General features: G+C 42.1%; 1 protein-coding gene across 1 annotated transcript in view; it reads left to right on the top strand.

Moving 5' to 3' along the window:
- nedd4l (NEDD4 like E3 ubiquitin protein ligase) overlaps positions 1-23,405 on the top strand; it is a 74,201-nt gene extending 50,796 nt beyond the window's left edge. The window contains exons 15-32 of the mRNA XM_056291196.1: positions 775-912; positions 1,963-2,124; positions 9,105-9,302; positions 10,219-10,296; positions 12,099-12,153; positions 13,170-13,228; positions 13,648-13,713; positions 14,197-14,426; positions 17,858-17,979; positions 18,314-18,384; positions 19,086-19,181; positions 19,289-19,362; positions 20,078-20,138; positions 20,317-20,376; positions 20,590-20,697; positions 22,061-22,157; positions 22,955-23,027; positions 23,239-23,405. Coding sequence (XP_056147171.1) covers positions 775-912; positions 1,963-2,124; positions 9,105-9,302; positions 10,219-10,296; positions 12,099-12,153; positions 13,170-13,228; positions 13,648-13,713; positions 14,197-14,426; positions 17,858-17,979; positions 18,314-18,384; positions 19,086-19,181; positions 19,289-19,362; positions 20,078-20,138; positions 20,317-20,376; positions 20,590-20,697; positions 22,061-22,157; positions 22,955-23,027; positions 23,239-23,341 — 1,851 coding nt within the window. The 3' untranslated portion in view covers positions 23,342-23,405. The remainder of the gene's footprint in view (positions 1-774; positions 913-1,962; positions 2,125-9,104; positions 9,303-10,218; positions 10,297-12,098; positions 12,154-13,169; positions 13,229-13,647; positions 13,714-14,196; positions 14,427-17,857; positions 17,980-18,313; positions 18,385-19,085; positions 19,182-19,288; positions 19,363-20,077; positions 20,139-20,316; positions 20,377-20,589; positions 20,698-22,060; positions 22,158-22,954; positions 23,028-23,238) is intronic.
- Positions 23,406-26,812: the final 3,407 nt, after the last annotated feature.

Raw genomic sequence — 26,812 nt, 5'->3', positions numbered from 1 at the left:
TGACATATATGTTGGCCACTGTCCCAGAATTACCTTACATATCACTAAATACCAGTACATGTATTTTTTTCTTACAACTAAAGATGTTGAATGTGGTAGAAATTGGCCATATTATTACAAGACAGTCAGGCACCATGACAGTATTTTGTAGGCTTTGGTGTCATATTTGGGGAGTCACAAAATTATCACTGGTCATTGAGGAAATTTGAACATACATTTTTTCCAGCTCAGATGACCAAAACAGTACCTTCTATTTTACAAACTGTTAATAAGTGACTCAGCAAATGTGTTCTTGTGCACTTTCCTTCCGTTTGGTGTTGTTTTGTCCTTGTGCAGTTTTGAGCGTGTTTTTTGTGTGACATTTCACTTGATACATTATCACCCATTATCCTTTCCTAGTTAAATATTGGGCTTTGTCTCGAATTATCCCACTTCTGGCTCTTATTGTGTTGTACAACTGTAACAAAAAAACGTCTTTATGCTCTTGTTGCCAAATGTTAAGAAAATATATATGTTCTGCATTTTAAAAGGCAGACATTGAAGGATTTGAGTTTTGTTTTTTGTTTTTTATTTGTGAAAGGGCTCTGTTTGTAATTATTATCTCGTGAGGATACACCACTTAATTCTAAACCGTGTCGACAGAAAAATACGTGTCCTGTCTCCTTTGTAGTGCCACTGACAGAGATTTAGAAGATTCCCTCCACATGTGTTTGAGCCTGTCCACTTTGCACTAACGAGTTGTCTTTGCTTTGCTCTCTCCCCACACTTGGCTAGTCTCCCTCGGCAGCTGCTTACGTCATGACCACTCCCGGTTTGCCCCCTGGATGGGAGGAGAGGAAGGATGCCAAGGGCCGCACTTATTACGTCAACCATAACAACCGCTCCACTACCTGGACTAGGCCAATTGTGCAGGTATACAGGGTGTGAAGGCTGTCTGGTTTTTGGACAAGCCGGACTCAGTGAATGAGATTGAAACTTGCCTTGGTGAGGATCACAGTCTAGGCCTGTGTCCTGACTTTAGTCCTCTGTTCCTCCTATGCGTTCCCTTTCTGCAGCCAGGAGAAAGAAGTATGGAAAGAGAAAAAACTTTGCAAGGGCCGGCGCCCCTTATTACTTGTCTCTCACTCCTTCTCATTTTCCCTACATTTATTGTGAGTTGTCCTTTACCTCAAGTCTAACGTTTTGTTTCCTACATTGGGTAAAATGCTGCTCTGCCTGGTTCATATCTTTTCCTGCAAGGACTTCAACTACCACTACCCTTAAACACGTGTCTGCCCTGTTTTTTCTCTTGTCTTCATCTGCATTTGTATTTGTGAGTTGAGTAGCTCAAAATGGCCTTGATATGGCATAGTCTGCTACAGTGGACTGAGCCTGGTTCTCAAGATACAGTGTTATAGATTTAATTTTTTTTAAAATTATTATTATTCCTCGGTTTCTCCTTTTGTCTTAACACACTATTACACTTTGCCTAGTTATCCATTGCGTTAATTTGCTTGGCTCATTCTCTGCCCCCCAACTACGTTTGATTATCACTCCAGAAGCGAGGATCTTAATGATGAGTGATTTACTTAATGGAAGGAAATATGTCGTCTTGCCATTGCTTTGTCTTCAGTATGAAAAGTTTGGCCAGTGTAACATTTTGTTTACTTTTCTATTTCGAACCTGTGGAACACAGGTCAGTTTCCAGCTAATGTTACTATGACTAACCGTAAACTCTCATTTCTCTTCTTCATTTGGAAGCTGAATAGATCAGAAAATTATTGTTTTTTGAAACCCATCTTACTCTTTGCTGCCTATTTTAGGAATATATCCCTGAGAGCAAAACCTGAAATCAAAGCTGTCAAACAAGCATCTTTAATTAAATGGCTTGTTGGTGGGAAGCGGATTTTTGTTTTCATTCAACAACTGGACTTGCCTGACACCAACTTCATTTAATCTTAAGAGTATTACTCCCACTAACAGCTGACAGAAGATGGAGCGAGCACCTCTGCAGCTGCATCAGAAGGAGCCTCTGCAATGGCGGCCTCCTCCTCCTCAGCCTCCAACAGCCACCTTCATGAGCCCCAGGTCCGACGGCCTCGTAGCCTTAGCTACCCCACTGTCACCTTGTCCACCCCCATGGAGGTGAGAACCAGCAATCTGTTGTATCCCGTTCTTCTGTATTCATGCATGCTACCCTGTTTATTCACAGTAAGGCGAATCAGTTCATATGGACACAATGTTTAGTGGAAGAAATGTTTCATCACTCATCCAATTGACTTTGTCAATCTCAGCTGACTGCAGGTATCCCCCAACCTTATAAACAGCACAGTTACATAATGACCAAGACCATGATTGGTTTCATATGCAAATAGGTGTGACCATTAACTAGAGTTTCAATGGCCATGTGTACTATTCACAGAGGATTGGGGAGTAGTTGCAATCACAGCATTGTAAGATGGCGACAGATGTACTCTTAGGCCCCCTCCTCAGTTCAGGGATGGTTGTTCCCTCTTCACATAGATGGCCTCTTTGAATCCCCGGTCAAACCAGCGTTCCTCCCTATCAAAGATGTGCACATCCTCGTCCTTGAAAGAGTGCCCGTTGGCCTGTAGATGGGTGTAGACTGCAGAGTCCTGGCCTGATGCGTTAGCTCTTCTCTTTTGTGCCATCCTCTTGGCCAGCGTCTGTTTAATTTCCCCGATGTACAAGTCACAGCAATCCTCCTGGCACTTAACAGCGTATACTATATTGCTCTGTTTGTGCTGGGGGACCCGATGCTTGTGGTGGACCAATTTCTGGCGCAGCGTGGTTTGGGGTTTGAAAGCAACCGAGTTGTGGTGTTTGGAAAATACGCTTTTCAGCTTTTCTGACACTTCCGCCACATACAGAATCACCACTAGTTTACGCTTAGCCAACTGTTGTCTTTCTCCTCTCCGCAGTCGGCTGGTGCACTGTTTGGGCATCTTCCTGGCTTTAACAAAACGCCTATTTAGGATAACCACACTTAACCAAGGCCTGTTTAATGTGGGATTTCTCCCCTTCCCCAGCCGCTGTGACGGTGCGGATGTTGTCAGCTTGGTGGTACAGCGTCCTGATGACTCCTATTTTGTACTTCAGTGGATGATGAGAGTCAAACCTTAAGTACTGATCAGTATGTGTAGGTTTACGGTAAACATCCAACAATTAAATGTTGCCCATCACCAATTGCAATCTCACAGTCTAAGAAGGCTAACCTGTCATTTTTCACAACCTCCCTGGTGAACTTGATATGGTGTCCACAGAGTTAATTATGTCCTGAGATTTAATTTTAACCCAGGTGTCGTCAACAAATCTGAACCAATGGCTAGGTGGTGTCTCTGGATGGTACATCAGAGCCCTCTTTTCCACTTCCTCCATAAAGAAGTTGGCCACTATAAGTGAAACTTGGGAACCCATAGCACACCCATGCTTCTGCCTATAGTACTGCACCCTCTGTGTGAAGTACGTGGACTGAAAACACAGCTTCGGGAGCAGACACACTTGGTCAGTGTTTAGGGTGGTTCTTTTGCTAAGGGTGGGCTCGTCCTGTAATTTCATATAGACCACCTCCACTGCTATATCAACAGGAACGCACGTGAAGAGAGATGTAACATAAGAGACCATTGTTTCATCCGCTTCCATAATGATGTCAATCAATCAAGTCATTCAAGTTTGCATTTTATCTAGCACTTTTCTAGCTGTAACAGCCACTCAAAGCGCTTTACATTTCTGGTCAAATCTGAATTTCAGACACCTGTTGCAAGCTGTTTTCTGTACAATCGCTACCTATTTCGTATGCGTAAGGCCACCGAAATGTGACTTACAACGATTAACTTATTCACACATGTATTACAAAAAGATTTGACATGGGCCGTTTGAGACTATTGACATTAAGCAGACCAGTGACAGACCTTAGCCGGTATGCAGATAATGGATTGTCGACAGCAGTGGAATGGTCACCAGAAACTACAAAGTTATTTTCCTGCACCTAACATTACCATTTCCATTATTACCACGTGGGAATGAATCAGAGCCTCTGAATAGCACACAGGCTTTGCACATTAACACGGCCGAATGGGTCTCCATGTTAACTGTTCGACTAGATTTAATCATTTCAGCGCATGCCAGGCTAACCATGTGCATAAAAATCGGTTGTCACTCAACAAAGCCACTATTGCAGCAGTGTTGTCAACCAGCACTTGCTACCATCAACATTACTGTTGGCCTAACGTAATATTTAACATCCTGTGACTTTACAACTATATCAGCACCCTGTTCAACATCAACGAGGCATCAGCAAGGTCCAGCCACAGCACTGCCAGGTTTCCCCCTCCTTTCATACGCTTCTCAGATCAATCAATCAATGTCCCTCACCTTATCCACAAAATCCAAATTGTTTTGAATGTGATGTTCATTACTGCCTACCAACAGCTTAAGAATAGATGCCAGAAACTTAGAGATGTTATTAGTCACTGATTTAATCATACAAACAATAGGCCATAATAGCACATCCTGTTTATGTGTCTTAGGTAAACCATACAGACTAGGTGTAGCTTCCCCTGGGTATAATCTATGGTACAAAATTATATCAATAGCATTGCCCTGTTCTAACAGCTTCAGACAATCTGTCGTCCTTTTGTTGTAACAACTGCCTGGATCTCGTTTCAGCAGCTCATGAGTATTCATGTCGCTGAGTAACGCCATAACTTTCTCATGATAGTCTGTCTGGTTTAATAAAACAGTGCATCTACATTTGTCTGCCAGAAGGATGATGATGTTATTGTCCTTACTGAGAGTCATCAGTACTTTCCTCTCGTCTCTACTGATGTTGGATGGCGGCGCCTTTACATCGCTGGGGCAGGCTGAAACTTGCGTCCACAGTTGCTCCGCTTCTGGGTCCGTGATTTTGTTTTTTACATTTCGCTGATTCCGTGGCTGTGATTAGTTCCACTATAAGGATTTGCCTCGGCGTAGCAATGGTGTTTTTCTCTGCTTGGGTGAGTTGTCTGTCGGACAGATTCTTCTCCAACTTGTCCACATCGTGGTCGTGTGTCTGGCGTTTGTCTCTGTGTGCCATTGAGGGTGCCATCCATTGTCTGCCAATGTCTCTGGTGTGCAGCAAGTAGGTTGAACTTCTTTTGCTGCCTGGTTTTGGACTTTCCATGTTGTGTTAGATGAGCCTTCTCCGTGAACTCAATAACATGTTGGACATGGGGTGAGTGTCTGTTGGATCTGCTCTTTAAATTTCAAAGAGTCGATGGTAAAATTAGTTTGTCTCACCCATTCGTTCAACAGCTGGCTCTGTACCTGTACAGTAGAATACACTTTATTTGTCATTGTACATGCATACAACAAAATTCATCCTCTGCATTTAACCCATCCTAGCTGCGTAGCTAGGAGCAGTGGGCAGCCACCGTACATCACCCAGGGACCAACTCAAGGTATTTCTTCCTATTGCCTCGGTCAGGGGCACAGACAGGAGTATCAACCCTAACATACATGTCTGATGAAACCGGAGCACCCGGAGGAAACCTACGCAGACACAGGAGAACATACAAATTCCACACAGAAAGGACCTGGGACAGCCTGGGGTTCCAACCCACGACCTTCTTGCTTTGAGGCAACAGTGATAACCACTGGACCACCATGCTGCCCCACACCATTTCATCAATGTTTCATCGTTCCATCAAGAGTACATCTGTTGCATCTTACAATGCTGTGATTGTAGCTATTCCCCAATCCTCTGTGAATAGTGCACATGGCCTTTGAAACTCTAGTTAATTGTCATGCCTATTTGCATAGGAAACTAATTGTGGTTCCAGTCGTTATGCAACTGTGTTTATAAGGTTGGGGGATACATACCTGCAGTCAGTTGAGACTGACGAAGTGCCTTAGATGAGTCATGAAACGTTTCCCCACTAAATGTTGTGTCCAGATGAACTGATTCACCTTTCTGTGATTTCCTTACCTGGATTATTGAGCATGCATAAAAAAAAAAGATACCACGTTTCTTCCTTGTTCCTTCTCAGGATCACTTCCTCACTACTTCTGTCCGCATCCATCATTTCTTTTCACTTTCTTTTCATACTATACTCACTCGTTTTCTGCTGAAGATGAAGAAATCATGATCCTCTTCTGATCCTCCGTTCAACATCTACTTCTTCATTTTCCTTTGTGGGATCATCATTTTTTCTTCATTCATTCTCCCTTTCTTGTTAAATCAGTGTTGATGCTGCTCCTTCTCTTTGGTCTTTACCTTAAGAGAATGTTTATCCTTTCATCCATCTGACCTTTACTCTCATTTAATTTCTCCGTCATAAGGGTGATTTCCACTCTGCTCTCCAAAGTCTTTGAACTGGCTTTGTAAATGAAGTGATAACTGAAGACAAATGCAGATAGCAGTAAAATTGGGACTTGCCATTTGACATAATCTGTGATTTTCTGGTTTTCTGAATCGCCATGGTGATTTCACTTTGAACTGATACACAGATGGCATATTTAGCATTTTAAGTTGCAGCATCTTTTGGAGGGAAATACCAGTTAATTTGTCTAATAATACCTAGCTTGTTTGCCCCTGCTTCTATTAACCTTCGTAGAAACAGCTAAAATAACTTTTCCAGATTAAACTGATCACAAGTTCCGAGCATTAGCCATAGTTGGACTAAAACAAGATATAGGACATCTGAATCAGCACAGGAAGGATGTTGTTCACTGTGTGTATATTTGATTTGGTAAGTCATGGAAAAGTCATTCGCTTTTTTTTGGGGGGGGGGGATTCCTGCCCTTTTTTCTCCCCCATTGTATTCAGCTAATTTGTATTCGGATGATCCGCTGTGGCGACCCCTAGCGGGAGCAGCCGAAAGTAGTAGTAGTAGTAGTATTCGGCTAATTACACCACTCTTCCGAGCCATCCTGGTCACTGCCCCAACCCCCTCAGACTACCACATGTCTCCTCCGATAACATGTGGAGTCGCCAGCCACTTTTCACCTGACAGTGAGGAGTTTAGCCAGGGGGACGCAGCACATGGGAGGATCACACTATTCCCTCCAGTTCCCCCTCCCCCCTGAACAGGCTCCTCAACCGACCAGAGGAGGCGCTAGTGCAGCGATCAGGACACATACACCCATCCGGCTCCCCACCCGCAGACACGGCAAATTTTGTCTGTAGGGACACCCGACCAAGCCGGAGGGGATTCGAAGCGGCGATCTCCGTGTTCATTCTCAGTTGTGAATGGCAAAATGTTACTGTTACACAACAATTAACAAATAAAGGCTCATTTGTATGGCTGATAATATCTCACCTGTGTAAGAAAAAAACCCTTTATACCACTTTATACATCTGCGTTTATTAACTGCCATGCAAACTGACCATCCACCTGATTGGATACCTAATCTATGTAGGTTGTAATCATCGATCAATGATCAGTGCTTACTTGCGTTTTGAAAGCACTTCCTTGCAGGTTGTATTTCCTTACATAGAATCAGTCACTGATGTCTGGATAAAAGCTAACATGGGGTTGGGCAAGGGCTGGCATAACTGGACACAGCCCAGCTGGACAATGTGTTGGTCACATGGTGCTCTAGGGGAAAGTTAATTTCACTATACTGACTGAAGGTTAATGTTATATAAAAAAAAATCTCTGTTCCCCATTTTACTGCACAGGTGTAACAGTGTCCCTGGGCACTAACACAGACCATCTAAAACTCTTAAAACAATTGCTGAAGAACAAAAATACAATTAAACAACAAGGAAAAGTCAAACTGATCATGGCACTGTTAAGCTTTTGCTGAGTACATTTGTTTTTTGTTTTGTTTTTTGCTGCCGTGCCAGCTCTAAATATTATAGTGATCTAAATATTATAGTGAGAGTGGGTGGTAAGACATAGACAAGCTTCTCGCATTATAGCTTGAATTTACACCAGGCAACGCTCATATATTACATTAGAGAGGAATACGGAAGGTTCTAGAACGCCTTTTAGCCTTGTTGATGGTGTGCCATGCAAATGACGAGGGATAAAGCTCAGGTCCTCAAACACTCATCACAAGTTTTGAGTGAGGGGGATAGGGTGATTTTGCAATCCTGTGTCACACAGTTATGAGGGGTGTTCAGCAGCTGTTGTACATATCAGATTATCTGCAATCATCACTCTGTGTGTGTGTGTGTGTGTGTGTGTGTGTGTGTGTGTGTGTGTGTGTGTGTGTGTGTGTGTTTGGTGGGTGGGTGGGGGTTACTGGCAACTTTAATTTGGTCATCAATCTCTCGATTCCTCACTGCAATTCATGTTTTTGTCTCAAAGCTTCAAAAGCACAGTGTTGTGAATGGAAAGCACAAACTGGCTTATTCAGTACAGTATATCTGAAACTGGTAGGTAGGTCACTTGTGTGCCCATATTGTGTTAAATGGCTACGAAAACCTTAGCTGTGAAGAGCCTATGTAGCTGCCAAGGGAACTGACCTAACGAAAGTTTAATTAAGTTGTGTGTGTGTGTGTGTGTGTGTGCGTGTGTGTGCGTGCGTGCGTGCGTGTGTGTGTGTATGTGAGTGAGCACTTTCATTTGTATGTGCTGCTAATGAGACAATTAGAAACTAAAGGAGGCAGAACCCTCACTAAAGTAAGTTGTAATTAGAAGTTCTGGGGGGTGAGTGGGGTGTGGGGTCTGTAAAGTAATTAACAAGGTCTTTTCTCATTAAATATCCGATCATTCAATGGACAGGGTGATAATTAGTGTTGAAAAAAGGAAGGAAGGAAGACTTATTAACCCAAACCAAACAAGTCTGTGTAGTGGCGTAGTGTTGTGTTAGAGTCTGGTAAGATGCTTGAGACGGAGTATTTACTCCTTCTACTACCACAGGTGGGAGGTCCACTGTCTTTTGACTTTCATCGTTGTCATTGACCTTCCTTGCAGTTTGTTTTAAGACAGAAACAAGATGAGATATGGCATTGCTTTCTAGGGAACACTTTGGACACAGTCAGAAAGCTTATCATTTTTGTTGGGCTACTAGTTTATTTTACTTGATTTCCTCCTGTCCTCTTCCGTTAGTCTCTCGAACCCAATAATGTTACATCCTGACTGTCATGACTATATTGTACATTTCACCTTCAGGGGGCCAACAACATCCAGGTGCGGAGGGCTGTAAAGGACACTTTCTCTAATCCTCAGTCTCCTCAGCCATCCCCCTACAGTTCCCCCAAGTCACAGCACAAGCCTCAGCAGAGTTTCCTGCCCCCAGGCTGGGAGATGAGGATAGCCCCCAATGGAAGACCTTTCTTCATTGACCACAACAGCAGGAACACCACATGGGTGAGCTAGTACATTGTGATAACTGGACTATAGGAATTCGTGGAATGCGTGGGTTTCCTCCAGGTGCTCCGGTTTCCTCCCACAGTCCAAGGACATGTAGGTCGGGTGAATCAGCCATACTAGATTGTCCTTAGGTGTGAATATGTGTGTGTGTGTGTGTGTGTGTGTGTGTGTGTGTGTGTGTGTGTGTGTGTGTGTGCGTGCGTGTGTGTGTGCGGGTGTGCGTGTGTGTGTGTGGGCCCTGTGATGGTCTGGCGGCCTGTTCAGGGTGTCTGCCCGCCTGCCACCCAATTTGCTGAGATAGGCTGCAGCATCCCCACAACCCTGAGAGCAGAATAAGTGGTTTGGATAATGGATGGAATTCAAGTAATTCAGTTCAGTAGATGTAGGAGATGGTTTTAGAAGGAAAAACCAGCCCAAAAATGACAATAAGATTTTTAATAATAAGATTTCAATTTCAATTTACATAAATTTTGGTTACTTGATTATTTATGGGTTTAAAGTGAACGTTTTGTCAGTAATGTTATTGTCACAGGATCTTACAGTGACCTCTGGTGGTGTAAAACTGAATGTATAACCCACAACCTACTCCAGTAACAGTAATAATAATAACAACAACAACAACAACAATAATAATAATAATATAGTATCAGGCCTATTCCTCAAATCAACTTGTTCCTCTACAAGAAAATTGAATTATCCGATTATTGCTTCTTTTAATTTAAATTTGCAGCTTTGGGGAATTTGATTATAATAAAAGTCAGTTTTCTGATAAATCTTAAGTTAATGTTACTTTGATGGGTTTTAGTAGCTTTTTCTTGATCTTTACTTTACCACTCACATTTCTTATGTCCCATCTCCCTTCTCTTTTCCCTCCTTTCACCACCCTCATTTATATCCCTCTTTGACGCTCAAGGAGGATCCCAGGTTGAAGTATCCAGTCCATATGAGGACTAAGAATTCAATGGAGCCCGGCGACCTAGGCCCTCTTCCTGTAAGTACAGCCCAGAATGGACCAACAGAATTCTTAAGCACGAGTCCACATATTACATTATGAACAACTTCAGAGACCCCATTTGAAGGACCAGGGTCTGTTCACATGATTAACAAATGCTACCGGTGAGAAATCTGTTAGCTATCCAGTCCAGTCGATGTATGTGGATCACTTTTATTATCTAACTGGAGTATTGTATCATGATATATGCATTATTATACCAAGTGGAATCTTTCAGTGAAGGATGTGATTTATTCCGTTTATTGCACAATCAGTGATTTTGGTACAAAGTGCAGGAAGTGCATGCGAGTCAAGTGAGCCTTGTTCCTTTTAAAAGTTGACACAGTTCAATTGTTTATTGATTTAATGGCCTCTTTACTTTTGATTTTGAGTGTGGGAACGTAGCAGCTTTGGCAGTAAAAGGTGAAAGATGAGTGGCTGTGTTTTTGCCCTATTAGGGGATGGGCAGAGGGAGAAAGTCATTAGTGTTTAAAAGGGGATCTGGGCACTTACTCTGCAAACTTCCAATTAGTTGCTATTGAAGGTCAATTTGCCTACAATATATTCTAGCAAACTCCTAACAAGTTGGCTAATCCTTAGCTAAAATTTGAATGACCAGCGTTTCATGGCTTTACAGTTCTCACAGGCTTGTGCGGTGTGTGCATGTGTGTGTTCTCTTTCTTTTCTTGCTTCCTCTTTTTATCTATTTCTCTTACTCTTTTTTCTCTACATTCTGGGGGATCTTATGTACGCTACTTCTTCTACAACTGGCCATGTCTGTTTGGTAGAACCTACCAGAGGAGGTTGGTTGGTACCTCCCTTCCTCTGCCTGCCTACATACTTGTCTGGTCTGGTCAAATGCCTGCAGACAGCCTTGCACACTTTCTCTCTCTCTCGCTCTCTCTCATGACTGGCATGGATAGACTGTGTCTCCTCTTACCCTCTCTGTTCTCCGCCACTTGGTCCTCTTCCTCTGTTCCCCCGTTCCTCAACCACAGCCCCCCCACCCTTTATTATTGTCTTCAGAGGCCTCCCTTCATCACTGTACCAGGACCCCTTAGATTTCACAGTGTTGGTGTATCTGTATCCAGGTACAGACAGCTGAGACTTCTCCAGAGATGTGGAACAAGGGAGATGTACTGTGCATTTATCTTTGGTTAGAGAGAAATGTAAAATGAGAGAGGAGGGAAGGGATGAAGATAAAAAAGTGAGAGTGAGAGAGATGTAGGTCAAAAATAGAAAGGATGTGTAAGAGGAAGAAACTGTGCTGCATGTTGGTGGATTCCATTGTTTACTTTTCTCTTATTTCTGCCTGAGCAGCATACAGTTAAATTACACACATACACACAGTCCCACCTTGTTTGACAGATTGTCAGACTCAGTCCCTCTCCCCTTCTCTGTCGTATATTATCTAAACTTTCTAATTGCCTGACTGCTGGTTTCGTATGAGCGTGTGTGGCTGATTACACTGTACCGAGTGATCACTGTGTCAGTGGTGGCGTACTGGCTTGGACTAGTAGTGGTGGTTAATCTGTATGTTGTGTTGTATCCCTGCCTTGTCACTGTCTCGGACCTGGCTCAAATACAAGAGAAAATCCTTTCAGTTCATTTTGATTGTTTGATTTAGCTTGTCTGTGATTCCAGTCAGTCAATGTGTTTGGACCATTTCATGGTCAGTCAAGCTCAATCAAGCATTAATGGAAAAACTGGATGGATTTAGATTATAATTTGGCCTGGTCACTACTGCCTGTCAGCAGTTTTCTGGTTTGTTTCATTTTCTTTTTTGTCATGTCTCTCTGCAGCCTGGATGGGAGGAAAGAGTTCACACAGATGGACGCACATTCTACATCGACCATAGTAAGGCTGCACTAAAATATTCTCTTTATTTTGTGTGTCTTGTCATCTGTCTCTTTGGGTTTTACCTGCTTTCTCTCTACCATTTAGTTTATGTCCTCTACTGTATACATGTTATGACATGCCCACAGATATTTACTGTCAGTGCAAGTAAACCACATCATCTATTACAAAGCTGTGTGTGACAGCAAAGCAAAGATATCAGTGTAGGGTGTCCGGGTAGTGTAGCGGTCTATTCCGTTGCCTACCAACACAGGGATCGCTGGTTCGAATCCCTATGTTACCTCCGGCTTGGTCAGGCGTTCCTACAGACATAATTAGCCATGTCTACGGGTGGGAAGCCGGATGTGAGTATGTGTCCTGGTCACTGCACTTGTGCCTCCTCTGGTTGGTCAGGGTGCCTGTACAGGGGGGAGGGCGAACTGGGGGGACTAGCGTGATCCTCCCACATGCTATGCCCCCCTGGCAAAACTCCTCACTGTCAGGTGAAAAGAAGCGGCAGGCAACTCCATGTGTATCGGAGGAGGTATGTGGTAGTCTGCAGTCCTCCCCGGATCGGCAGAGGGGGTGGAGCAGCAACCAGGATGGCTCGGAAGAGTGGAATAATTGGCGGATACAATTGGAGAGAAAAGGGGGGGCGCGGGGATATCAGTGTAGACACTGAGTACATCTCTCATCATACACTGACCACATCCATAGCACAGCTTGTGTCAGCCTCAATAGGGATCAGATATCTGAACATTTACTAAGCTTAGACATTCAAATGATGGATAATGTTTCTTGAAAGTAGCTGTGTGGACATATAATGTAATGAGGCAGTGTCACTGACCACATAGGTTATGGGTAGAGGAAGTGGAAATGGCAGTGAGATGAGAGATTAATGGAGATGAAGAGGCTTCACCTCTCAAATGCGTACAGTGATTGAGCATCCACTTGAACAGATCTATCATTTTAGACGTCTTATTTTTCTAATATCCTTATATTTTAAAACTGTCATGGTTTGTGTTTATTTCATTTAGATACAAAGAACACCCAGTGGGAGGACCCTCGTCTGCAGAGTCCAGCTATAACAGGACCTGTGAGTAGTGCAGCTTTTCTGGCCACTGTGTCGAGGGGGACTTGGCTACTAGTGTGTTGCTAGCTATATGGAAAGAACTGCCCTTTCTGCTAACACAATGGTGCCACGTGTCAGACACTATCATTTGACTTAGCATATGTCATCAGTAATGTTTCTGTTAAGATATGTCTTTGTCACTTACAAGTTATCAGTTAACATGCCAACACCTTCATGGCACTCTGTGTACTACTTGATGGGTACTGTTGTTCCTCTCTGTAGGTCATACACTTTGATTGTAGTACTTACACTTGTATGATAAGGCATGAAAGAAATTCAATTCTACTGTTAAAGCTTAAGCATTTCAATTATTTTGATTTTGATAAGGGGATTGATTTGGCTTTTTTTTTTGGCCTTGACTCTTGTGTTTGCTACCTGTGCAGGCTGTTCCGTACTCTAGGGAGTTCAAACAGAAATATGACTACTTCAGAAAGAAACTGAAGAAACCGGTAAGAATTATTTTATTTATTATTCTTTATTCTCCTTGATTTTTTTGTTGTTAGTAATTTTTGCAGAATGGTGCCAACTCCATGAAAAATTGGTGTTAAATCACAACTTTTGGTTGCAAAATTGGAGTCTTTGTCAGTTTTCCTCGGAGTCTAACAGACAGTCCATTAAACACATGGGATGTCTACTCAGTTAGCTAATTTCACTTGTGAGCATTTTACTATATTCATTCTAATTATGTGCCTGCTGTGCAAAGCAGACACATATTATTATTCGTCATACTTATTCCAATACTTATTCTTTTTCTTCTTTGGTACACATTTTGCCGTGTAACTAATCCTGCAGTTTTGAGAAAACCCCTGCAAATTATACATCAAAACATGTGGTTTTGATGTATAGTTTGTTGTTGTTATTGTCATACTAAGATTTTGTTATTATTGCAATATACTTTCCTAAAATGGGCTTTGCTTTGTGAATCTGTCAAGGCGGATATCCCCAACCGGTTTGAGATGAAACTGCACAGAAACAATATTTTTGAAGAGTCTTATCGTCGAATCATGTTCCTAAAGAGGCCGGATATTCTGAAGGCACGGCTGTGGATTGAATTTGAGTCAGAAAAAGGATTGGATTATGGTGGTGTGGCCAGAGAGTGGTTCTTCCTGCTGTCCAAGGAAATGTTCAATCCCTACTATGGCCTGTTCGAATACTCAGCCACGTAAGTGTGTGTGCGCGCGCGCGTGCATGCTTTCGCTATATATTTACAGGACTCTGTCTCTAGTTAAAATATGTGCTGTTTGAATATCCTGCCTTTTAAATGTGGGTGATGGTAAGGTAGTTGGGAACCTGCTGCTAGCTCACAGCCATGAAAAAATCCCTTTATTCAGTGATGTTGGATTATGTGCCATGGAGGGCCATGTGAATATGGGTTTTCGGTAACACTTTATTATAGGGGTCAGAAATTACCTAGTAGTTTCCTAGTAATAAGGTGGTAATTATCACGTAATTTCTTAGAAATAAGGTTGAAATTACCTTGTAATTGCCAAGTAATAAGGTGGTAGTTTTTACAAGTAATTTTACAGCTAACCCTAACTCAAATTATCACGTAATTTCAACCTTATTTCTAAGAAATTACGTGATAATTACCACCTTATTACTAGGAAATTACTAGGTAATTTCCGACCCCCTAAAATAAAGTGTAATCGGGTTTTCTTTCCAGCCCAACACTACGTACACTAGGGGATTGATGAGTGAAATCAGCTGGTGCAGTGTTGGATTGGAATGAAAACCTGGAGACACATGATCCTCCATGACTTGATGAGCTTTCCCTTCCCTTCACATTCAGTAAGAAATCATCTGTCCCATTTCCACTGTCTTTGATAAATGTCACTTCTTTTCAGTCTGCTTCTGCTCAGCACCACCATGACCACTAAATGAATTTGATCATTAAAGTTTTGGGGTTTTTAAAACTCTCCATTCCAAATTAATTTACCATTTTCATTGTTGAGAGGGAAACAAGTGCTTCAAAACAGCAATGTTGGTGGAACTTGATTTGCTGCCTTTTATTTTTTATTTTTTTACATTCGTAGATTGATGACACGATTATGACAATAAGATTTTTGCCAGTTATGATGGGCAAACTCATGCATCCACACGAAGCTGGTTTGGATGGAGGGGCTAGGGGAGGGAAGGAGGAAGCAGAGTGAGAGGATGTGGATTTTGATGGTTACACGCTCAAAATCTAGCTCTCGCTTGCGCTTTTCTATTCACATTTCATAACATAATATTATTTTATGTTTCAGAATGTCTTACTGAGATTTCCATGTATATTTAGTTAAACTACGGTTTTTCAAGTAATTTTGGAATAATGTGACTGCTCCTGTAATAACTTAAAAGACACAAGTTTTAAGACAGCAGTTGATGCAAATTGCTCATTATCTAGTTAGTTGAAAACCAATGGTATCCACAAAGTTAATGCAAGGCATTACTTAACTTTGTGAAACTAGCTAGCTGCCAGTTGGTTATCATCTAAATAACATAAACAATATGATTTGAAATCACAAAATCTAATATCTAATGAATTTATTGCAGTATATATTTCAGATTTTAAGATGCTCAAACTAAATGAGAGAGATGCTTGAGAGATTGTGCTCTGAGATTGGCTGATTGAAATTATTTACATCATTCCTAAAGAAACTAATAATAATAATAATGATGATGATGATAATTATAACAATATAAAGAATTGTTATCCTTATGATAAAATATAAAAAATAACAGTAATACAGAAACATGTAACAATCACACCACAAGACACATTTGGCTTCTCACATTCAATTAGGAGCTTTGACATTTTGCATTAAACTAAATACACAAATAACAATAAATCAGTGCACAGAGTGCACCGTACACACAGTGCATGGCGTGCAAGCCTGTATTTAGAGGTTTGCTTACCCCAGCCAGTAGTGACCAGATTCCCACTGCTTCTTATTGCACACCTGTCATGAATTCTACATGAGGGCAGTGTTTGAAATACATCCACAACAATCCCAATGAGATTTTCTTTATACACTGCAAATCCTGTTCTGCCATTTATCATTCAGCGCCAGAGTCCAGGCAATCTGGCAACCTCTGTGGAGCATATCTCACTCGTCAGCACCATTTGTGGTTAATCAAGCTATGGTTGTGAGTCACAGTTTTACACATTCCTAAACCTTGTTTATGAGACCAGCCATTAAAGACAACATTGAATAATGGATTCTCCTGAAGAACTATTTAATTTACCAACAATGGAGCTTGTCCAAAAAAAAAAAAAAAAAATCAAGCCAATCCTTGACAGAGTTTTCAATGCAGTTCTTGGTCCTTGTGATGAATGTATGCTCATTTGTTAGCCTAATTTCTTAATGATTCTTCATGAATCCTGAATTTATCTCATTCTGACACAAAAGCAGACAAGGCTTCATCAACATCAACTAATGCACCCTCACTCCACTGCCACCATTATTGTTTACAGTTCTGAATCACACTTGCATCATTGCTTAAATTGTCACCAAAGGGGCGTCCTGGTAACATAGCGGTCTATTCCATTGCCTGCCAGCACGGGGATCCCGGTTAGAATCCCCGTGTTACCTCTGGCTTTGTCAGGCGCCCCTACAGACACAATTGGCCATGTCTGCGGGTGGGAAGCCAGATGTGGGTATGTGTCCTGGTCGCTGCACTACTGCCTCCTCCGGTCGGTCGGGGTACCTGTTCCGGGGGGGGGGGGGATAGTGTGATCCTCCCACGCGCCATGTCCCCCTGGCGAAACTCCTCACTGTCAGGTGAAAAGAAGTGGCTGGCGACTCCACAACTATTGGGAGGAGGCATGTGGTAGTCTGCAACCATCCCCGGATCGGCAGAGGGGTTGGAGCAGTGACTGGGACGGCTCGGAAGAGCGGGGTAATTGGTCGGATACAAATGGGGAGAATAAAGGGGGGGGGAGCCAAAAGATAAAAGAAATCGCCTCCAAAACTGTAATTGGATGATTTGGTTTGTGGCCAGGCCAGTCTTATTCCTAGTGTTCCATCTGAGCGTGTGGCCCGATATAGCTTGGAAGTGTGATCAGTGTGATTAGCTGGTGAGACTGACTTGCAAAGCTCATGATATCATGCATAAATGATGAAAACATGGTAAATTCTGTTAAAGAATAGGTTTGATAATGTATAAAACTGCATTCAACAAATCAAGACTTCATAATAAAAAATCTCCCGCCTTTTCAGTCATATAGCAATAATTGAAGTTATTGTAATCATATTCCAACCATATATTTGTAATCATATTCTTAGGTATTTGTTCATTTATCATTATCAAAGCATTCATTATCATTGATTTGTACTTGTAAGAATTCCAATTTTAAAATTTATTTTTGTTGCATTGACCCCATAATTCTCAGACCCTAAAGCATTAAAACTTTATTCAGAATGTATTTTGATAGCGTTCCTTTTCCCTTGGAACTACTTAGTGAAGTAAATCCAGCATAACTACAGTAATATTTATGTACTAGAGCAGCATTTGTACTTTAATATCATATTGAATGTAGTTAACATCAAGTAACTTGAAAAATGAAAATAATAGCGTATTTCTCTCTGGTCTTTGCTTGTGTTTTTCCAGAGACAACTACACTCTGCAGATAAATCCCAACTCTGGCCTCTGCAATGAGGATCACCTTTCCTATTTCAAGTTCATTGGTAGAGTGGCAGGAATGGCTGTGTTTCATGGAAAACTGTTGGACGGTAAGCTGCAGGGGGGGTGGTCTCTTTTCTGTTTTCTGTATAGGTGTATGTAAGAAAAATAATCTTTTGTGTTATTTCTTTCATTTCAGTAATGTTCACATCACATACTGTAATGAATGTATCTGTGTCTTGTTGTAGATGTGGTTGTAGAAGTTTTGGTTTCAGATTCATATCTATCAGATAATAAATTGAGAGTGATGATCCTAGCCAATGACCGATATAGGCCTAATTCTGTGTCTGTAGGAGCATTGATTTATTGCTTAATGTATGTGGGGAAACCCTGTGTGATATTGCGCTTGCTCTAGTTTGAGTCTTTCAATGTTATTTTGTTTAGGTTTCTTCATTCGGCCTTTCTACAAAATGATGCTGGGGAAACAGATTTCTCTCAAGGACATGGAATCTGTGGTAAGATCACACTTCCATCCTTAAAATCTGTGAGCCTGTTTGAGCCAATTTTATAAATGCAGTGTGATACATATTAAAATGTGCTTTCTGTGACTAAATGTTAATGTGGTGAAGGCCTATGTCATTGTTGTCAGATTTTTATGACTACGTGTTTATACAGATCTGTACATCTGTCCATATAGATGAGTAGGTGGATTCATTGGGACGTAATTTATCCTAAAAAAAAAAAAAGGCTGAGTGTGGTCAGGTGTCCCCCACATATACAATTGGCCGTGTCTGCAGTTGGGAAGCCGGATGAGGGTATGTGTCGTGGTCGCTGCACTAGCACCTCCTCTGGTCAGCCGGGCCGCCTGTTCAGGGGGGAGGGGGAACAGGGGGAAATAGTGTAATCCTCCCATGCACTATGTCCCCCTGGCGAAACTCCTCACTGTCAGGTGAAAAGAAGTGATCTGGCGACTCCACATCTATCGGAGGAGACGTGGTAGTCTGCAGCCCTCCCCGGATCGGCAGAGGGGGTGGAGCAGCAACCGGGATGGCTCGGAAGAGTGGGGTAATTTGGCCAAGTACAATTGAGGAGAAAACGGGAGAAAAAAAAATAACATGGCAAAACACTTTTAATAAAATCTCATAGAGTCAATGTAAGGTATGTATATAGTTCTTGTGTCGTATGCCTATTTTGTTTTGTGTGTTGTATTGTGCAGGACAGTGAATATTACAATTCTCTGAAATGGATTCTTGAGAACGACCCCACTGAGCTGGACCTGCGATTCTGTATCGACGAGGACAACTTTGGACAGGTACTCATAACTCATCAGTTTACAGGTTTTTAACTACCAGTAAGGTCGGTTTGTTGAATTAGTTGGTTAAATCTGACATTCTGGAGCATTGTGTTTTTCTTTTTTAGACGTACCAGGTGGACTTAAAGCCTAGTGGGTCCGACATGGTTGTCACCAATGACAACAAAAAGGAATACATTGAGTAAGTAGCCAATTTGTGTGTTGTGTGTCTGTGTTTGTCTTTCAATGATTTGTAGTAAATATTTTCTCACCCTCTTGAACCCTTTTAAAGGATTTTGAATACAGGTTCTTCAGGATATTGTTGATTAATTAGATGTTTTCTTCTTTTCCATTAGCTGTCATACATTCTGTTTGATTGTATTTTAAGTCAAGTCAGTTTTATTTGTATAGCCCAATATTTGCCTCTGGGGACTTTACAGCAATACAATATCATGTCCTTCCAGGGGTGGGCAATCTTATCCAGAAAGGGCTGGTGTAGGTGAAGGTTTTTGTTCCAACCAAGCAGTTCCACACCTGTGTCTCGTAGTCATGTTCCTCAGCAAAGACTCTACTGATTGATTAGTGGGATCAGGTGTGTAACTGCTTGGTTGGAGCAAAAACCTTTACCCACACCGGCCCTTTCTGGATAGAGACTGCCCACCCCTGCTTAGACCCTCAGATTATATAAGGAACAGCTCAACTAGGAAACGCCTTGAAAAGAGATCTTAGACTGATCTTGATCTTAGACCGCCGTTCCTGGTTAAATAAAGGTTAAATAAAAACTCATAAGCTTTTCATGAGTTTTTATAAAAGAATGTTTGCAACAGTTATTCTTAAACTATAGATGCCACGTGCATGTTGCCTGGTATTTGTTGTGTATTGTTGACCAATAGTCATCTCAACAATCTCTCCAACAGCTTGGTCATTCAGTGGAGATTCGTCAACAGGGTCCAAAAGCAGATGAATGCCTTTTTGGAGGTCCGTATCTAGCAATAATATAATTTGCCACTTGGGGGCAAAATTACAAATGAATCTAATTGTGAACCCGACTTACACCCCCCCCCCCACAAGCTTATTATATGGTTACAAGTGGCATGTCTTTTCTCTTCCATGAATATTTAAAGCATTGTAAATAAAATTTGACATTGCCTTTCAGGGTTTCACTGAGCTCATTCTCATTGATCTGATCAAGATCTTCGATGAAAACGAGCTGGAGGTATGTCGTCCTTTGAATAATGTGCACTGTGATTACCCCTTCTTGAGTTATTAACAAAATTCAGATCTTTGAAGTGGTAAAAAGGCTGTGTTGTGTAAAGCAGGTGTGAGCATCTGTAGTGCAATGAGCTTAATATGTGAGTGAAAAATGCACGGTCTATGATTATATATAGTTAACTACTTTACCTTTTCATCTCTCTCTCTTTCTGCGTAGCTGCTGATGTGTGGTTTGGGTGATGTCGATGTCAATGACTGGAGACAACACACTGTTTATAAAAATGGCTACTGCCCCAACCACCCAGTCATACAGTGGTTCTGGAAGGTAAATCTCATGGTTTTCCTCACAAACCCATGAACACATGGGAAGCAAAAAAAAAACATGCTTACACAGATACTCATTAACCTAACCAGTTGCTAAGTTTAGCACAACTCTGTGCGTGAGCATGCTGATGAAAGATTGCTTTCTATGTCACACTAAATGCAAGTTATGTAACTGTCACAGTCTGTGGAACTGGCTCTGTAGAACTGCACATTTGCGTGCAATGTGCTATTGTAATCTGTTCATCGAACTTTGAATTTATTACAAAATTGTAATTCACTAAATTCCTCAAAATGTGCAGTTGAGTTTTTTATCCCACCAGTTGATCGCAGTGCACCTAACAATGTGGTTACAATAAGTAAACTGCACTCTCAGCCACACGTTGCAATTAACCATTGAAACTATGTGGCAAATTTAGAAATGAATGAATGAATGAATGAATGAATGCCTTTATCTGTAATTGCACAGCTGTACAATGAAATTAAGTGCAACCCCCCCTCCCCCGCAGTGTTACAAACAAGATTAAAAAAAATAAAATAAAATATATACAAATAGACACAATACAAATAGAGACACATTTGGAGCACAATCAACATATAAGTAATGTATGCATAAGTGTAAGAACAAGTGTAATATCTTTTACACTAGATAAATAGTCAGTCTGTGTATTGCACTATCCCGAGTCAGCATATTTTATTGCACATGCCAAAATGTACAGGTGTTATTGCACAGTTTCAGGATGTTATTGCAACCTTAGAGTTGGTTAACAGAGTTCAGATTGATCAAACGGGGCCTGTGTCTTTTCCCTCCCTCGAACCTGTGACAGTTATGCTTGCCCAGCTTGTGAAGATCAAAGTCTGTTTGGAAGAGCGAGTGTGTTTGCTCTGATGAAAGTCTAGTAATGCTTGCCTTGGTTATCAGCTGTCTTGAGCCGAGTTCATCATGTATGCATACAAACGCACAAACACACACACACACACACACACACACAGACACGCACACGTACACGTACACGTACACCAGCTCTCAGACTAACAAGCAAAAATAGGTGCATGTGCATATTTTCAACATACAAATGCATTTATACACACAGAATGCTGGCTGATTAGACTTGCTCAAGCGGCTTCAGTTTGGTCATAACTGTTGGTTTTTGTTGACTGAGCCTACATTACGAAATGGTCCACAATGGCTACTGCTTTCAGTGTTAGTGAAGTGAGAGGGAGGATGTTGTTGATGTGTTTTTCCCCTCACCTGTGTGTTGTTTATGCCCCTTTTTAATCAAAATTGACAACTGTATAACACATTTGTCAGGATGTGAAAAATACTACTATTGTGAATTAATATGACCCTACCTGTCCCCCCTCAGGTTGTCCTGTTAATGGATGCTGAAAAGAGAATCCGTCTTCTCCAGTTCGTCACAGGAACATCCAGAGTGCCAATGAATGGCTTTGCTGAGCTCTACGGTAGGGATTTTCACCAGGCATCTTCAATTTTATTTCATTTTCTACGCAGGTATCAGGATACATATGTTGTAGATTTCTGAGGTATAATTGCATGAAAAATTAGCCTAATTAGAGGAAGATCACCGTGTTGGACAACGTTGAATACAGGGATCGTTCAAAGGCTGTCAACAAGCTCATATTCTAAGTGCTCATTAGAAATGTGGTTAAAGGCATCCGGGTGGCATGGCGGTCTAGTCTGTTGCATACTAACACGGAGATCACCGGATCGAATCCCCGTGTTACCTCCGGCTTGGTCGGGCGTCCCTACAGACACAATTGGCCGTGTCTGCGGGTGGGAAGCCGGATGTGGGTATGTGTCCTGGTCTCTGCACTAGCACCTCCTCTGGTTGGTTGGGGGTACCTGTTGGGGGTGGGGGACTGGAGAGAATAGTGTGATCCTCCTACGTGCTACGTCCCCCTGGTGAAACTCCTCACTGTCAGGTGAAAAGAAGCGGCTGGCGACTCCACATGTATCAGAGGAGGCATGTGGTAGTGTGCAGCCCTCCCCGGATCAGCAGAGGTGGTGGAGCAGCGACCAGGATGGCTCGGAAGAGTGGGGTAATTGGTCAAGTACAATTGGGGAGAAAAAGGGGAAAAATCCCCAAAAATTAGAAACGTGGTTCAAATGCTCCTTTGAAAGATGTGGCGAGTGAAGCAGAGCTTTTCTCTCAACTCTGTGAAAGTTCACCCAGTAAGAATTGCTCATTAACACTGATGGAATACCACAACTTAATTTTGATATGATCTTTCTTTCCTAGGTTCCAATGGACCTCAGTTGTTCACAATTGAACAGTGGGGAACACCAGATAAATTGCCAAGAGCACACACATGGTATGTTTGCAGGTCCACATACACAAACAAACAAATACACATACAAATGGAAAAATAACCACTGGTAAAAATGAATCAGTTGATTAAACCACAGTCAAGTGCTAAAAAAAAGTGTCATGCCATTTGTGGCTAAAGCTTCCATTTGGATGTTAAAACAAAATACCTCTCACCTTTTTTGCAATAATTCTGATCAAAAATGTCGAATCCCCAGTTTTAACCGCCTGGATCTGCCCACATACGATTCCTTTGAGGACCTGAGGGAAAAACTGCTCATGGCTGTGGAGAACGCCCAAGGTTTTGAGGGAGTTGACTAAACGACAAGCACCGACTGCATCAAAATGACTTTGAAAATTAAAAAAAAAAAAACAGAAAAAAAAAGCCACGAGAATGTCAGCAATCTGACATTTTTACAGTGGCTGTAGCAGTTCTGTGCAAGCATGTTGTCCTGTATGCCTAACTGTGAGCCACCACCACAGCATGGTGGTTGGAGACTGTACAGTGACTATGTTGAGCCAATATGCCTACGTCTTTTATATTTTCTATGTGTAGGTCACTTCTTAAAGGTGCTGGGCTGGGCTAGGATGTGGAAGCGGGTTAGTCGCACCAAGGAATGCTGAAGTCTATTACTACACTGGCACTGGCAGCCGTTAATAGGAAGTAGCTGTGTATATTTCCTTTCTTTCCCTTCTTCCCCTCCCCCTGTACAAAAAAATCTACAGTGCTGGAAAACCATGCATTTCAATATTTTCTTCATGTACCCTATAGCACAGTATTTCTGCACCCTTTATGTAGGGGCCTTAGCATGGCCTTAATCAGGCCCCTACATGCACTATTTCTCTCTAACAAACTGTAATGGCACTATGATCACAGTACTCTCAGATCCTTATACCAACACCAGATTACCTTAGGAATGCTAGCCAATCACAGATCAGGAGATCATCCAACCCTTCCGTAGAGCCTTGTCTCTGTCATGTTAGCAAACAACTCAGTGATCGCCGCTGGAGCCTGTTGTAAATTCAAGTTTATCCACTGGGATGGATTGGGGGGGGGCGGAATTGGCCCCCCCTCCAGAGAATCGTTTTATAGCCTCCTTTTCCCGCTCAGCAAGAAACAGGATGTTTTTGTTTTTGTGTTTAGATTTTCTAACCTTACCATTCTTATAGGAAAATACTCGACATATTTGTACTGACAAAAATTGTTGTTTACTATTTTGACAATTCTATAAAAAAAGAAATTGGTGTGTGAAGTGTAAATCGGGCTCATTTGCAAAAATGATTATTCCATATCATTTGTTAAGGTAATTGAAAATGTTGAAATAGTTTTCATCATAGTGCTAAAGCAGCATGAAAATGTACCTTGTGTTTGCTTTGATCGCATAGTAATTGAAAGTGTAACCTCCCTCATGGTCTCAAAGTATGGAACAGTAATAACTAAATGGCTATGGTTTGTCTGAGGTTAGCATTGCAATTTTTATATTGATATGTCATGCCTAACCCTGGTCAGAATGCTGTAAATTCTGTTTTTGTTTTTTTTTTGTGGGGGGGGGGCATTTAAAATTCCATCATGATATATAAATATATGTATGTATTACATCTAATGGAAGTATTAATGATCAACAACACTAAAATGAAGCTGTGAGTGTGTGTGTGCGTGTGTGTGTGTGTGTCCAAGTGTGTACATGTGTATGAGAGAAAAGCTGTGATTGCCACTGAATATAAAACAGCACGTTTCTTACAAGGAAAACTTTTTTTATGTTGTTTTTTTTCTTCTTTTTTTTCTCCTCTCCGTTTTCTAACACCATTGAACCTAAAGGGCACTTTATAGATCACTCTGAGGTCATGTCGCCTGTCTTTTGTCATTAACTTGAATGTGATTCTTTTTTTAATTCAGAGCACTTACCTGGTGCAATATAAATAGTCTGTAAATCTGGGCTGCTGCTAAGGTAGAATATGTTGACAGAGGTCAAGCTGAGAACTCCCACCCTTTAGTATTCTGTAGTAGTTTACTTAAAACTTTCTTCTTCCGTTTTCTTGCTTTGCTTACCTACCGTGTCCCCCGACTCCCCCTTCACTGTCTCATTACGGATATGTTTTTTCTAGGGGGTGTTGTTTTCTATTATTATTATTATTATTAATGACAGGAAATCACTTTTGTTAAAAGTTCTATCACTCTCTGCAAGTCTTTGTGGTTCATATAACTTGAGTCGAATAAAAATTGACCTTATCAAGCCGTGTTCTTTGTTGCGACTGGATTTTTTTTATGCCACCAACCCAGAAACAGATTCATCCAAAGATCTCTTAAGAAAAAGGATTTGATTGGGTGTCCGGGTGGCGTGGCGGTCTATTCCATTGCCTCACCGGTTCGAATCCCCGTGTTACCTCCGGTTTGGTCGGGCGTCTCTACAGACACAATTGGCTGTGTCTGCAGGTGGGAAGCCGGATGTGGGTATGTGTCCTGGTCACTGCACTAGCGCCCCCTCTGGTCGTGCGAGGCACCGGTCGGGGGGGGGGGTTGGGGGGAATAGCGTGATCCTCCCACACACTCCCCCTGGTGAAACTCACTGTCAGGTGAGAAGAGGCGGCTGGTGACTCCACATGTATCGGAGGAGGCATGTGGTAGTCTGCAGCCCTCCCCCGGATCGGCAGAGGGGGTGGAGCAGCGACCGAGACGGCTCGGAAGAGTGGGGTGATTGGCCGGATATAATTGGGGGGGGGGCGTCCAAAAAAGAAAAAAAAGGATTTGATTTTGGGGTTTACAAAGCCAGATTGGTTCTCCGGTCGAGGGGCGTCTACTATTCCTCCTACCATATATTTTACACAAACGCACATTTTTCTGTCAGTCCTCAGTTGACATACAACATTGTTGTCCTCTGTCATGTGGCGGGGTTACAAGCAAATCTGGGAGCTGTGGATGCCGTTGTGCTCTGAGATCTGGTCCAGCGCTCACCAAGTGCCCCAGTCCCCTAGGGGTACGGCTGTTTATTCACAGCAAATTGAGCAGTGATTTATCCTATTGATTTGTTTGCTTAAAGTTTGTTTTAAGTTGGGGCTGAGCACAAGCAAGAGATGAAAAGCTGCACAGATAAAGGGCAAATCCTGCTAGTGACCCTCGCCAGGACCTCACGTAGTGTTGTTTTGTAGTCCAAGATGAATGACATCAGCTGTTTGGGTCAGTGCGTAGAAGTGTTCGTTTTTAATCTATTCGCGTTACAGAGGAAAGGTCTCTCGGGGGCCAAAATCCTGTAAGGTGAGACGAGGTCCTCATAAACCGGCTGATGAAACGCAGGGTCACGTCTCCGAGACAACATGCAGACGACTAGTATGGCGTTTTTACTCTCATCCAGTGCACGTGGTGCGGTGGTGAAGGGACCTCAGTTCATTCACACAAGCAATCTAGGAGTTATCAGCTTCAAGGACGAGCAAATAAAAGCCAACCTGCCAGTCCTGGGACATTTTATCAAGCCCCCTCACCCTCGATCTGGTCACAAACAAACTAGGAGCCAACTGCTCTCCGATTCCACCTACTATAACCACCAGACTGAGTAGAAAATACCCCCAGAGTACATGCAGGCGTGACCTGTTGGTGTTACAGGCACTCACTGATTATATGTGAATGTTAATTTAATTTAGAGATATTTTTTCCACCCTTAACAAGGGTGGAAAACTGAGACTCAACAAACCATAAAAAAAGATAGAAATACTGTTTTCTGATGAAGGTTAGTTGGTGTGAAGAGAAGGCCCGACGGTTTGACTATCTCGGGTTATTTATACAGCCAGTCGGTCTCT

Source organism: Lampris incognitus, chromosome 12 (genome assembly GCF_029633865.1).
Source record: "Lampris incognitus isolate fLamInc1 chromosome 12, fLamInc1.hap2, whole genome shotgun sequence".
Classification (NCBI taxonomy): Eukaryota; Metazoa; Chordata; class Actinopteri; order Lampriformes; family Lampridae; genus Lampris; species Lampris incognitus.
The sequence above is the reverse complement of the archived record's forward strand: the minus strand, read 5'-3'. Positions and strand labels throughout refer to the sequence as shown.